This window comes from Leopardus geoffroyi, chromosome A2 (assembly GCF_018350155.1).
Source record: "Leopardus geoffroyi isolate Oge1 chromosome A2, O.geoffroyi_Oge1_pat1.0, whole genome shotgun sequence".
NCBI classification, from domain to species: Eukaryota; Metazoa; Chordata; class Mammalia; order Carnivora; family Felidae; genus Leopardus; species Leopardus geoffroyi.
In genome coordinates, this window is record NC_059331.1 from 96348836 (window position 1) to 96364733 (window position 15898).

Here is a 15898-nt window from a genome sequence, read left to right on the forward strand (position 1 = left end):
AATGGAAATTATTATATTACCAGTAAGTCCTGATGTACTGACAGAGTAGAACCTATATGTTCAAAGGAGGCTCATAAGAGCATACACTATTTCCTTTACACCTGAGAATGCTTTTTGTATTCTGATCAAACACTCATACTGACATGCTTTATGATGCTCATCTAACATGATTAACACATAAATTTGGTTGCACTTTTGGTTAAAGAATAATTCTCCAAACAGTAATTATATACACTAGAATCAGACCAAAAAGAGGCTAAAAAGTATGTTAATCTTGTGCAACTATCAGGCACACGCTATTTTATAATTTAATTTCAAATTAATTGAATTAAATTTAGCTTTTATATATTTTATATTACCAAACTATTTTGTGGTATTCCAGAGTAAACAATAACGAAAGACAGTATCATTTATGTTTCTGCTGAAAATCATTCTGGAATCAGAAACATGGAGAGTGGATCCAATGATATAGAAACAGCATAGATATTGTGTGTCAACTATACTCAAATACAAAAGATAAATTAAAAAAAACAGCACAGGCTTTAGAAAAGGTAGACCTAGGTTCAAATTCTGCATCTACCACTTATTGCTAGGTAAGGACAAATTAGTTAGCTTCTTTCTTAGTGTCTTTCTTTATTGACATCGACAATTTAGGGGTGCCTGGGTGGCTCAGTTGGTTTACCGTCCGAGTCTTGATTTCAGCTCAGGTCATTATCTCCTGGTTGTGATACTGAGCCCTGCATCAGGCTTTGCACTAAGTGTGAAGCCTACTTAGGATTCTCTCTCTCCCTCTGCTCCTGCCCTGCTCAAGCACGCATGCGCGCGCTCTCTCTTTCTCTCTCTCAAAAAAAACAAAAGAAAAAAATGATAATTTACAGCAATAATTTATATAAAGTGCATAGCACAGTGCCTGATAAACAGTACTTGTCAATATCAATACATTACCCATTATTATTATCATGAGAAGAAAATAATGCTATTAATCTAAAATGTGTGGGCAATGCATTGCTATCACGTTAAAAATATGAACTGCTTGAGTCCTACTGATATGTGACTTGAGGTTCTTCAGAAATATTGTCAGTGGCCTTATGCAACTTATACACTATAGAGATGTTATTTAAAGTTTATGTATAGATAGTAAGTAGGTTTGAACAAGGGAAGTTAAGGGACGCAAGAAATTACATCTCACTTACAGACTCTGATTAACTCCGAACTAAAAGTTATAATTTAGTGGACAGAATATATAGCTTTCAAATTGACCAAACTATTTTTTTTTAAGATTTTATCTTTAAGTAATCTCTACACCCAACGTGGGTTCAAACTTACAACCCTGAGATCAAGAGGCACATGCTCTACTGACCGAGCCAGCCAGGTGCCCGTGACCAAATTACTTTAACTACAGTTAGAGATGGTGCTGGCCTGGGACTGAGGTCCTGAGATGTGTTCTCCTGATTGGGTTTCCCAGGTTTTAGGAAGATGTGGTGGTGAAAATCACAGGCTCTCTGTAAGGCTTTGTTCCTCCTTCCCTAATTTCAGCAGAGCCCAGGTCACAGACCTCACCTGGGAAGAGCAAATACCCATACCATAATTGCACCTGTTACTGGGTGTCCGGGGAAAGACACTGTATGCCTGTATCTGTTGGACATGCTGGGAAAGCCATGTTGTTGAGGCAAATAAAGACAGATTCTTGGACATATTTACCAGAACAAATGAATGGAAATGACTTGGGCAACATACAAATTTGCTTAATAGCAAGATCTAGAACAAGAGCAAAGAGAAAAAAGATATCACTATTGATTATTAAAGGACATCAATGTGTGTGTTTGGATAGAATGGAATAGGCAGAGGAAGAAAAAAGAATACTTATTAAAAACTTTAAAAATTTTCTTCCTTTTATTTTCAGCTTTTTAGCCATTTGTATATCATTTTTTTGCATATCATCACCAATCATCTAGAAATCAGTTATAATAATTCTTAGTAATAATTTAAAATCTTTTTATTTGCAGCTTTGAATATACTTATGTCGAAATAAATCTGGCGATATGGGCAGCTGACTGCCAAAAGCCCTTAAAGAAACAGCGTCTCTGTATGTATGTGTATATGTGGTGTATAATTACATGTATATATACATAGCTACCTATATAAATAACTTTCAAAAGTATTTTTAAATCTATCACCTCCTCTGATCTCATAACGACCTTCTGAGACATGTAGGTCAGTTATTACTTCCTTTTTATAGATGTGGAAACTAAGGACAGGAGTGAAATCAACTGCCAAAGTCACACACAGTGAGTTCAGCTCACTCGAGTGAACCCAGTTCTCCTTATTCCAAATCCAATATTTTGTTTCCATTTAACTATGACTCTGCTCCTAAAAATGCTCTAAAATGTCACGAGCTAAAAGCATTTAGTTTCACTTTCAAAGTACTTGTTGTTCTTTGAAAGTATAAATGTCTCCAAGTGCAGAAACATTTCTGCCCTTAAGAGAATGTTAATGTGGCTTTCCTCAAAAAATTTTTTTTTCAGTTTAATATCCAGTATGAACTTTTATGGCCCATATATGAGTGTTGTGAAATTCTGATAGGTCCATTAACAAGTGCTTGCATCAAGTTTCAGTATTTGGACAGCTGAATATAAGCCTTAAAAGTTGACATTTGTACTGGAAAGACTGACAGAGCACAAAACCTATAAATGGCAGTGGGGACAGAAATCATTTCTCAAGTACTTTAGAAATGACACTAGGGTGCAGCATTGTCCCTTTTCTTTATGCCAAAGTAACAAACGCAGAGTAAACAGACATAATTTCAGTGAAACAACGCCAGAAACCAAGAAGTAATATCTGAAGGCATAACATATATAGAACTTTATGGCTTCTTTTTTGCTGGCAACCTAGGGTCTCAGGCCTTTGCCAAAAGTGGAACTGGCTTTCCACTGGAAGCAAGTCAAACATGGTTGTCAAAGGTTCTTTTGGGTCCATCTCAGTGGCTTCAGATACTAAGGGGCACTAATAGTGCTAACAAGTTTGCAGACCCCGGGGCTGGAGAGAACGCCCCGGTAGTGTCAGTAAGGGAAAGGTGGTGACAGGTTTCAATGTCTGGCAAGCTGGCTTCGGTCAAGATCATTTTTCCTTTAAACAGAGTCACTGGTAGGTCTGACTTTCACAGTTCCTGCTTCAAGTTCCCACTGCACTGCACACAAAATACACAGTAAGGGGGAAGAATAGATGGACGGCTTATCACTGTATGATCAGAGAAGCTGACATTCAGAAGCAGGGAGAACATGAGTTTTGTCCTGAATCTGTCTACCTTATGGAGTGACAGTAATAGCAGTAATAGTCACTGTCTACGCAGTAGTAGTGGTAGGAGGTGGCTGGGGGGGGGGGGGGGGGAAGGGAGGAAGAGGAGGAGTGGTAGTCTTGGCAGCTTCCCTGGACCTGGGAAGCCCCCAGGCAATAAAATCAGCAAATATTTTTTAGGCCTTAAGGCCACCGGGTTCTGATTCGGCAGTGGCAATAGCACCAATGGAAGCCTACTGAAGCTTTCTAGTCACTAAAAGACAAAACTCAGGTTCCAGTTTTATTCCAACTGTTTTAAGCAGTCCTGTTTGAGTAGACAGTGTTAAAATATAATTCTTTTCTTTAGGGATACTTTTCATCAGTTTTACAGATGGACTGAAAGTATCATAAAAATCTCTGGGATTCCTATAAAATATTATAGACCAATGATCAGGGTTATTTTTGGTTCTAGAATCCCCACTTTTTTCTTACTCCCCCCAATTCTTTTTTTTTTTTAAGTTTATTTATTTATTTTTGAGAGAGAGAGAGAGAGAGAGAGAGAAAGAGAGAGAGAGAGAGAGAGGCAGAGAGGGAAAGAGTGAATCGCAAGCAGGCTCTGTACTCTTAGAGCAGAGCCCAATACACGGCTTGAACTCAGGGAGATCATGACCTGAGCCAAAATCAAGAGCCAGATGCTTAACTGACTGAGCCATCCAGGCGCCCTATTTCCCACCCCCCCCCCCCCCATTCTGATGGGGCTTGGCACAAGCACATATCCCAAAAGGATGCCATACTTCATGCTTTGTGAGAAGATAAAGCTCCTTCTTAACATTCTAGAAACATGAAAGCATACATACCCCCACATGCATAAACATGTAGACATGAATGGAACTCTGCAAATCATCAACAAGCCAAGTAACAGACAATTAGAACCAAAGAATGTTAAGCACAAGAAAGAATCTTAGAATTTACATCCAAAGTTTCATTACTCAGGTGAAGAAGTTAAGGAACAAAAAGGTTAAACAATTAAGGATGAATTATAATAATAGCTACCATTTTTAAAGTATTCACTATGCACCAGGCACTGTGTAAGCACTTTATGAGGCATTTTAAATGACTTTCTCAAGATTGCATAGTTATTTAGCAACAGATGTAGGGTTAGAATCTAGGATTCTCATTTCCTATTTTGGTGCTCCCAAGAAAAATGGGTTGTGTAGCATACCATCTTTTGCCCAGGAAAACAAAACAATGCAAAACCAATCTGGATAACAAAAGGATACTCAATGGGGACAGGAAGCCCAGTGGGCAAGAATGGGTTACCAGGCTACCAAGCGCCCCACCTCTGACAGTGGACATCTGAAATGGCCCAAGCACACAACACATCTGAAAAGAACTGGAGCTCAGCCAAATGGAGAAGGAGGATTAGCGAAAAGATCCACACGAACAACATACAAGCTGCCAGAACAGAGCCCGGATAGGCTACATGTCATGATGGGCTCTGCATAAAACAGCATGTCTGCCATGTCCCCACTCACCACACAAATAGTAACACTGTCTGAGGCAGCAGCTTGGGGTAGGAAGGACAAGAGATAAACATTTTATATGAAAGGCACTATAAATGTTTTAATGCTACAGATGCTGATGCAAAATTAGAGTTACTACTTACTCCAAGATTTTTCCAAGTTGATCAACGTCTGAACTTCCACGAAAAAGAGGCCTAGAAGAATAAAGATACACATTAAACAGGATTTTCGCAAGTTACATTTCAATCATATTGGTCATTACCATGGTTTACGCGAAGTAAAATATTCCTTAAGGGTGAGGATGAGGTAAAGAAGTGAGACCTCTTTCCTTTGGTAAATGAAGGTTTTTCTTGCATTTCACTGCATGGTGAGGATCTCTCCTAAGTATCTGGTGGTACCTGACTCCCACGTTTTCTAACCACGGGTATCCTATTTGTACTCATTCCAAAAACAGTGCCACCAGCATATACATTCCTCAGTTTCAAAATCCTACTTAACTTAGTGAAAGGGTGGAACACATCACTGTCCTAGTCTGAACCGAGGGGTCTGTGGGCTTTGAAACTGCTCTTAGATTCTTTTCTGAGCACCCTTGCCCCACCTCTCTGCCATACAGTACTTCCTCAGGGCTTTCTGTTTCCATTTGTCCTGATGCTGCAGGGAGAAAACCCCTGGACCTATTTTTCTGATTTTCACCTTCCTTTCTCACGTTATAGAAGCCAACCATCACTCTTGGCTTCAGAGGTGACTATGAACACACAGGCCTCAGTGTCTACACTGAGAATTTAACTGGCAATTAAATGAGCTCACTTGGTGACATTTCTGGCATTTTCCCAAGTAGATCAATACCCCTCAAGGGCAAGTACTTCTCTGGTTTGCCCCTAATCTTTGGCCTAATGCTGTACCTGAACAGGTGCTCAGTTAATAAATATTTCATTTAATATATTCCTATGGTACACACATAAATGTTTCTTAACCCCCTGCTCAATGCCTCACAGGTATTTTTCAACAATGTGCTTTAAAAACTATTTTTAGCCTATTACCAGAGACCGTACTTTAAAAATGTTATATACAAGTTATAAATATAAGTATTATATATTATTTTATAAAGGCTTAAACCTTTTAAATATTTTTTAGGCATAATAAGTAAATTTGTTATATAGATCATATATAGAGAATCCTGCAAAGTCCTAGCATTTCAGTGGCTAGAAGATATCTTAAAATCCCTCAACCATAGTTTCTATTCAGGTTCTTATTCTTTTTAATTTTTTTCAGGTTCTTATTCTTTAAAAGGGTTATTTGCAAATGCAGCCAAAAATAATTAATTTGTGGCAATGTTACAGGCTGAACTGTATCCCCTCCAAAATTCATGCTGAAGTCCAACCCCCAGTCAGAGGACTGACTGTATTTGGAGATAGGGTCTTTAAAGAGGTGATTAAGTTAAAATGAGGTCATTAGGGTGAGCCCTAGTCCCATCTGACTAGTGTCCTTATAAAAAGAGGAAATTTGGACACACAGGGGCATCAGGGGCATGTGTGCACACAGAGGAATGATTATGTGAGGACCCAGCAGGAAGGCAAGCCAAGGAGAGAGGCCTCGGAAGAAGCCAAATCTGCTGACACCTTGATTTTGGACTTCTAGCCTCCAGAATGGTGAGAAAATAAATTTATGTTGTTTAAGCCTCGCAGCCTTTAGTATTTTGTTATGCCAGCCATAGCAAACTAAGATAGGCAACTCCCACATCACTAATGCAGCCAAGTTCGGAAAGAACCAGGGAGACGGCTTTTGAAAGCCATCCAGACAGGTCTTCAAAGAGCAAGTTTTAGAAAAGCCAAACAATGGAATCTTAACAGTTGTTATTTCCAGAACACTAATGTTGAATCTGACATAGTGCCATGGGCTCCCCAAACATTACCTCATTTAATTCTCACAAAAATTTCAGGACCAAGGTAGTTATTATTATTATCCCTATTTGCTGTTGAGCTAATAGGATTGGAGATGTTTCATGATTTACCTAAGGACAAATAACAAAATGCAGACTTAAAATTCAAAACAGGTCTGCCCTGCCCCAAAGCCTATCTGCTTCATTATTATATTATGATCCATTTATTTTGTTTACTAATGTCCTCCGCACTCATAGACAGTACCTATCGCTGAGGCTGTGGGGTGAAACAGCACAGAGAATATGTGAAGGGCACTTTATAGAGAATGTGGTGTCTCACAAGCAGGTGTCTGCGGGATTCTGTACCCATACTACTCTGCAAGTGTCCAAGTGTCTTTAAATTCTTGCCCTGTTTTAACAAGGAACAAAGCAATCCACCAGACTGACTGAAGTTCTCTATGTTTTCCATAAACTTACTGTCTGATGGCCCTTCTAGATTTTTTAAATTAAAATTTTAATTTTAATTCTAGTATAGTTAACATACAGTGTTAGGCCCTTCTAGATTTTTACATTCTTCCCCCCAGTGTAGTCTTTTACAGCTGTTTTGCTCACATCTTAATTGGTACATTATTTTTTTTTTCCTTTCCAAAGCATAGAACTTGGGTTGCACAGAAACAACACTGCTCCTTATTTTCACACTCATCTGTTTCCTTAATATTAAAGTATGAAATTACAAAACTAAGTGTAACCAGCATTACAAGGTTTGGACAAACACAAATGACCCCTCTTTGTTTAGCAGGTATCTCACATGGCTCAAGTGATGGACATGCCAGGTGAGTAGGCCCAGAGGGAACAGAGAGCATGCATTTAATCTGATGAGCTAGTTAGGCAGCTTTGTAAACATGCCAAGCCCCTCACCCTTCATGGAGAAGACTGGTATCCACAGAGGCAAGGGTGAAATTGTCTTTGAGAATCATGGAACCGTTTAAAATCAACTGGCCGTGGCTACTGGGAAATAAACAAAGCAGACTAACTTAAATGGATGTTGTTCCCAGGTAAAAGGAGAAGAGCACCTTTTTCCAGAGAGGGGTACCAAGACCCAAGCCTGAAGCTCAGGGGTAGCAGTGGCTTATGCCCTTACTGGTTTGGTTTTCAGCTTCCCTTTTTTCTTTCTTGGCAATATTTTAACATCTTTGCTAGTTCCCCTGTGCAGTCAAGCAAATGCTTGCTATATTTTATCTTACATTTGCTACATGTTTTAGCAGAGGGCTTTCAAGTCATATAGTCTACCATACTGTGAGAGCCTAAAGTTTTATCTCTATTGGCTGGACTTGGCCCACAAAATGAAATGTGCTTTACATCCTTGAGTCAGAACTGGCCCATTAGTTTGGCATCCTTTGATGAGTGCAACAAGCAGAAGGTCTTAATCATAACCACTTTTCTGTGACCTGCTATGGGGAATACTAGAAACTTGGAAGCAACAATTCAGTGTACAGCCCAAAATGACTTTTGCCACACAGGAAGACCTGGCATGTGACTTTGTAGTCTATTAATTTGGCTTTATAAGAGATATGGATTAGCTTGAGTTATACAGAACCACTAAATCCTGACTGCATGCAATTAACTCCTATAAGATAGGTCTCTGGATGCAAAAACAAAGTCACAAGATGATCAAAAGGAGTCACATGAAGTGGGTAACAGACCTACTTAGTTGGTACTGGTACTGATACTCTTAGTTGACCAAAAGGTTGGTCATGAATGTGATCAAACTCTTAGAACCATCCATTCAGTTTTTGACTGAAAATTCTCAAGTTTGAGCTGGTTTTATGACAGAGGATGCTAAGTTTGTCAGGAGCATGGGGAGTTAAGGTGGATTTAGAGGAAAGATGAAACCTTCCATCATGATGAATTCTTGGGGGTGCTATGGTAGAGTATGGAAATGAAAGAATAAGATCATCAAGGACATTATATGATACAATCTGTCTTTAAGGCTCCATGGTCAAAAGTCTTGGCTGTATCAGGTCTCTGACCTGTGTGCATCAGGCCAGAAGGATTGTATTTTCACTGAGGTTACTTTGAATATTTCTTCCTTCCTCAGATAAGCTGAGTTAAATATCCTTCAATTCATATAATTTATGTCATATCTTAGGTGGACCATTATGGACATAATCTTTGACTATATTCTTTGGTTTAGTGGTGAGGGAGAGTTTAATTCTACTGCCTTGAATAATTTTTATAATTGTACGAATGATTCAGCTAAAACACACAAATACATGAGTCAAACTTGGCTAGTTCTTTATTACCATGACATAGGGCTGAGCTGGAAGGAAGGAAGTAGAGGGTTGAAGGACCAAAATGGGGGAGAGTAAGACACAGAAGACTGAAACACAGACTGAGCTAGAGATGATCAGACAGGGACAATGTGAGGAGGTCCAAAATAACTCTGAACTCTGTTTCTGCCTAGTGCCTAAAAGTCTATCTCTTGTGGAAATCCTAGGGTATATTTATATATATTTCATAACATGAAAACTGAAGATGAAAGGGGAATATTCTATTATATATCATGAGACAAAGGCTCTTAAAAAGTCATGGTTTTTTTTTTTTTTTTTTTTTTTTTTTTGAGTCACTGTAGGGAGAGGATCCACTAAATTATCCCATAAGCCTCCCAGGTAACATACTTACTAATTCTTTTATACTAATTACTTAAAAGTAAAATTAACAGAAGAGATATTCTGCTGAAAGCAGTAAGTCTGAAGTTTGGTGTTATATATATATATATTTTTTTAATAATATATGAGATTTATTGTCAAATTGGTTTCCATAAAACACCCAGTGCTCATCCCAAAAGGTGCCCTCCTCAATACCCATCACCCACCCTCTCCTCCCTCCCACCCCCCATGGTGTTATATTTTTTAAAACATTGCTTTATATACACAGTTTTTGGAGGGGTTAACTAGTAAAATGGAAAGATTATGCCTATCAAGAACATTCCCAAATAAAAACTATGCAATTGTTTTACTGGATTAATATATTAAAAAATCCCTTTATTATACAGGACTTACTTATTTATTTATTATACTGACCTTACTTAAGGTCAGTAACTTTTATGCACTCTACTATAACAAAAAACTCTGATTTATTATATTAGTTGCTTCAGATCACTTCTCAGTAGTTTAAGCAAAGGTTTGGGTAGTGGCTTGCAAATATTATCTGTTAAAGACCTTTGTTGCATCTACATTTCATGAAACCATTTTTTTTTTTTTTAATTAATTTTTTTTTTTTTCAACGTTTATTTATTTTTGGGACAGAGAGAGACCGAGCATGAACGGGGGAGGGGCAGAGAGAGAGGGAGACACAGAATCGGTAACAGGCTCCAGGCTCTGAGCCATCAGCCCAGAGCCTGACGCGGGGCTCGAACTCACGGGCTGCGAGATCGTGACCTGGCTGAAGTCGGACGCTTTAACCGACTGCGCCACCCAGGCGCCCCTCATGAAACCATTTTTAATTTTATACATTTCTTTTTCCTTCACCTGGCCTATGATCTTCCCTTTTCCTCAGAAGATTTTCTCCACACTCACTTGCTAGGACTATTCACATTCTTTTGCATAAACCTCCTTCTGCCTCTCATGGCTCTCAACCTCTTTTTTATTTCAAATTCCCACCTAAACTACAGAAGACTGTACTGGAAGGCCTTACCATTTCAACCTTTGAGGCCAATTTATTTGACAAGATAAATCATATTTGGGGGGAAATATCTGAAACTGAGTATCGCTATGTTTTGATGAAAGAGAATTTTAGGTTATTTCCAAGTATTTTCTTCAAATATCTTCCTTCACTGTTATACTTGGTAATTAATAGTTAATGCTGATAAGATAAACTCTTTCTGAAAAAAATTTTAATTTATACATATAAGCATTTTTTCTAACTAAAAGGATTGTTGCCAAATATAATGGCAGATTGCATTCGTTTCAAACCACAGCAAACTCAATTTTCTTCTCATATGAGCGTAGGCACTGTCATATCAAAACAAGAATGGTTCTTGGGGTTTTCTTTAGCAAGCATTTTTCCCAAAGTTTTTTTGAATTTGTGAGTTTCAGCCTTAATGCACACCACCTTCAGTCCCCCTCCCCTGACATGTTGATTTTTCAGGACTGGAGAAAGGGCATAGACTTTGATGATGGACTATCTTGGGTGTGAATCCCCACTCAGCCATTTCTGTCTGAATGACCCTAGGAAAGTCACTTAGCCTCTTTGAATCTTATTTGCTTTATCTGTAAAATGTCCAGTTTATAGCAGACCTATAAAATAAATGGCAACTAAACACACATACCTTCTCACACTCACACATGGTAGATAGTTCTCCTGCTCCTTGGCCACTATTATACACAGATGACAAAGTATTTCACATAGTGAACCAGAAAGGAAGAGGACATTTGTCACCACCTGGTGGATGCCCAAATCATATTAAAGCCTAGTAGTTCTTCTGCTAGGGTCATACACCCTTACAACTTTTACACCTTTATCATCAAGAAAAGAAAGAAAGAATGTCAAATTTTCGGATAAAGTTTGATTAATTTTGAATTGGCAATATAATTTCTTCCTCTGTATGTAGTTTTGGCAACACACGCACCCTATCTTTTAACCATGAAGTGAATTTCCTTGGGTCAAATTACAAAGGGTACCACGTTTCAGATTACATGCTTTTTTAAACAAACAACTAAAAGAACATATAAATGTCATTCATAAGCTCAATAAACAGTGGAAAACATTTAGAAGTAGGGTATGTTTTCTAGCAGATGAGACATGTATGCTGATAAGTCTGCTATAGAAAGGAAATGATTCACGCATAAAGGAAGATGAAAAGCTTACGTTTGGTTACAATATGTTCATTGTACTAAAAAGATGAGGAAATCATGGATCACTCTATAGAACACCTCTGTAACCTGTATTTGACCTGCAGCTATGCTTTAACTGCTATCTTTCTTGATTAGTAGAGCAATTTTCCATGTTCATAAAATGACCTTTTGAAAAATATTTCCTACTATTTTATACCTTGCTCCCATGTTCAGTTTTAGATAGAGCTATTATCTGTTCACTTAAAAATGTTATCACCTTTCAATTACCACCTATTCAAATAACCACCTTAAGCAGAAAACCAATTAATTGATTTACTTTGTAAACACTAATTGAGTGATCACTCACTAAGCACACAGGGCTGCATTAGGTGCTGGGAGAGAACCCTTCCCCCTAAAAATATATTAAATATAAATATTATATAATATATGGTCTTAATATATACTATACATATACTTAAATTATATTACACATTTTGATATAAATACATTACAATATAAATGTATAATATTTACAAGATCTATGTATTACACATCACCATAATGATCCTTGCCTTTCTGGGAGACAAGAGATACAAATGCAGGATCATGAATTAAAGATGTTTATCTCATTTTACTGGTGGGAGACAAAAGTTCAAGGCAATCATTTAATCTTTACTAGAATGTTGGAAGGTGGTCTGATTAACTGCCTTTTACAGATGAGAACTAAAGAAACTTATCCAAGGAAACTCTATTCAGTAAGTGGCTAAGTTGGTCTATCTGACTCCAATGAGCAGGAAACAGAAGCTGTGTTTTAGAAAGATTAATATGGCAGAGATTTACTGAATCACTCAGAGGGGACAGAGACAGAACTAGAGGCGCCAGTGGGGAGGTCAGTGTATGAAAGAGATGACAAGGACCTATACTAGGTGGACAAGCAAATGGGAAAGGCCACAAAGACATTTAAGGGAAGGTGATCTGAATTTGGTAAAAAAAAAAAAAAAAAAAAAAAAAAAAAAAAAAAAAAAAGCTCAACAAGGCTTGGGAGAAGCAGTGTGGTTTTAAGTTTCCAGTATTAGTAAAATCAAGCTTAATGAAAAAGGTGGGGAAAGGATGGTGTGGGGAGAAGATTGGAAGGTAATTAATTTTAAATATGTTCTTTTAGAATACAAAATAATGCATAAAACAATGCTTTGAAATCTGAGAATGAAAAACATGCAAATGATAGTTTAACACACCTAGGTATATACCCGAGAATACTGGCAATGTATGTGCACACAAACATTTGTACACGAATGCACACAGCAGCATTATTCATAAGAGCCCCAAAGTAGAAACAACCCAAATGTTCACCAACCGACAATGGGATAACAGAATGTCAACAGAATGCCGTGGAACTGTACAATGGAGTTTCATTCAGTCATAAAAAGGAATGAAGCACTACTACAACATGAATGACCCTTGAAAACATTATGCTAAGTAAAAGCACCCAGTCACAAAAGACCATGTTTATCATATGATTCCATTTATATAGAAGAGGCAAATCTACAGAGTCAGAAAGTAGATTAATGGCTGTTTAAGTTTGGGGGCTTGGGGGAAAATGAGGAGTGCCTGCTAATGGGTATATAGTTTCTTTCTGGATTGATAAAAATATTCTAAAATTGGCTGTGGTGATGGTTGCCCAACTCTGTGGATATACTAAACTAAAACCCACTGAATTATACAATTTATATTGGTGAATGGTATGGTATGTGAATTTTATGTCAATAAAGCAGTTTTAAAAAATAGTTGAGAAACTGTATTTCCAAGCAAACATTACAGATTCAGAAGGACAGTAAAAAAACTGATTTAGGCCTAAATATAAAAAAAAAGGCTTAAGTACATGGTATTAGAATACAATGACAAACATTTTACCATATATTCGGTTAAGTACCCATTTGAAGACATGTGCTCTGGAAGTTCTGAATAACCTACTAATAAGAATCTGGATTTCCCCAAACATTTGATTTATCTGATTAGAACTAAATAATAAGACAAAAAAAAAGTCTTTGTACAAAAAGGGCTTACAAAACTACTATCTTTTGCTTTCCTCTGGATGGCAAGATTATGGGTGATTTGTTTTCTGCATTTTTCTAATATTCTTCATTGAGCATTTTATGAGCCCTAATAACTTTTTAAAACCAGAAGAAAAAACCCCAACACTGTTACTTGCAATACAGTACTAAATGAATGCAATCTGCCCACCTCACTTCTGCATTCCCATGTCTTCTGCTAACCCACTTCTATTACTCGTTACTTGTTGGTCTCTCCAGCCAAACTGGAAGCTCTCTGCGGACAGGGCCAACCCTTACTTGCTTCTGTATCCAGGGCACATAATTTACTGCTTACTCTGTCCATGACTGGCACTCATTTAATACACAGGAGTGGTTACTGTTTTCTGCACTGAGAAGGCCTTCTCTCCCTTCTTCCCATCAACGTCAGTTCTTCTCATCTCAAAATTCATGCCCTTGGTTCATCTCTGGGAAATTCAAGTGTGAGCATGTGTATTTGCACATATATATATGAATAGATGTGTAGGCATTTAGAGCCAAAACCGATTTGATTTATATTGTTGTATCTGTTTATGCTTTAACTGGCCTGTGTTACCGTATTACTAGACGGTATCATCCTGCAACTAATGGGTATTTAAAAATGTGGGCTGGCTGACCATTGGTCTCCTACATCTCAAATGTCACCAAAATCACCCGAGAAGCAGCAAGAGGCATGCTGGATAGGAACTTTGCCCTCAGGTGCTTTACTTCACCAGGTAGGCAGGCCAGGGATGGGCTCTTTGGAAGACAAAGAAAGAGAAGGGATGAAAAGAAGTGTAGCAAAGGCCAAACAGAGTGAAGGATTAAAAAGGGTGTGGAGGGGAAAGAGGCTCTGGAAGGAAACCAGCCCAGAAAGGAAGGGCTGGTGGGAAAGAGCAAGTGAGAAAAAAAAAAAAAAAAAAAATTAAAAGCCCGAGTAATACAAGGCAAGTACTAGGGCAAAAAGAAGAATCTGAGATGAAGTTCTGTCACTGAGACAGAGACAGATAGGAAAAAACCTCTACCAGGAAAGGGAGGTGCCCCTCACAGGAAAGGCCAGATGAACACAATTTAGAGAGTGTGCTGCCCTATCTGTCCATAGTAGGGGATTTGGAGTCTGGTCATTTCCTTACAAATAAATAGCTGAATTTACTTTTTTCCTTGTTACCAGATGTGAATAATTTATTTCTCCATAGAGGGCTCATATTTTACTGGACTATGTATGAGTAACTTCCTTGAGACAGAGAGAGAGAGAGAGAGAGAGAGAGAGAAAGAGAGAGAGAGTACATGAGAGAGGCAGAGAGGAAAACCCCACCACTTTTCAACTCAAAATTGAGAATTAAAACTAAACCAGACTTCACCAAACCACTTGAGACTTCTGAAACATTACGAAACTTACAAATTAATACATTTACTGACTTAGTCAATTTTATATATGACTCAAGAAGCCTAAGTGGTCATGAAGATAAAAAAAGATCATTTCTAAGCACTTCAATAAGTATTAATTATCTATTGTTTGCCAGAAATAATCATTGCTTTTAAATACCTATTTAATTACAGAATTATCTTTCTGTTCTTCCAGCGCTAGCTTTTCTTGTCTCAGTCAACTTGAGATGCCGTAACAAAACACCACAGGCTGGTATTTCCCATAGTTCTGGAGGCTGTAAGTCCTAGACAAAGGTGTCTGGTGAGGACTCTCTCCCCAGTTCGTGGATGGCCACTTGCTTGCTGTGTACTCACTTGCAACAAGCTCCCTTGGTCTCTCTTATAAGGGCACTAATGCCATTATGGGGGACCCACCCTCCTGACCTCATCTAACCCTGAATAATCCCAAAGGCCCTGTGTCCAAATAACATCAAAATTGGAGGTTAAGGCTTCAACATCTTAGTTTGGCGGTAGTGGTGGTAAGACACAAATGTTCAGTCCGTAACACTTCCTTCCTCGTATTACTAAATACAATACCCTTCCGACTTTTAAAGTTAGAAAGCTGGACATGTTCTTTTCCAATAGGAGCAACAAACATGGTTTGTCTCATTCCATGTCTGGGATCCAAGTACTCATTTTACATACTTTCTGGTAAGTTTTCCTGCCAAATTACATGTTCATTACTCTCCCAGTGCCTCCCTTATCTCTTGCTCTCCCTTCATACGGCTCAGGGGAGTTCTTAAGGCAGGGAAGAAATGGCCGTACATTGAGCATTTTCTACCGGCTGGGTTCCTAGCTGCATTATTACATTTTTGTCCTCACTCTTGCCCTGTTGTCTGACCAAATACTATATAATACTGCATTTGAAAGAAAGTTTTAGCACAGGGAAAAGAAATC

The 15898-nt window shown here is 38.1% G+C and overlaps 1 protein-coding gene across 2 annotated transcripts in view; it reads right to left on the bottom strand.

The window, feature by feature from the left end:
- CDK6 (cyclin dependent kinase 6) overlaps positions 1-15898 on the bottom strand; it is a 250317-nt gene that overhangs the window by 5909 nt on the left and 228510 nt on the right. For both annotated transcript variants that reach the window (XM_045494774.1, XM_045494773.1), the window contains exon 6: positions 4940-4990. In XM_045494774.1, the coding sequence (XP_045350730.1) occupies positions 4940-4990 (51 nt within the window). The remainder of the gene's footprint in view (positions 1-4939; positions 4991-15898) is intronic.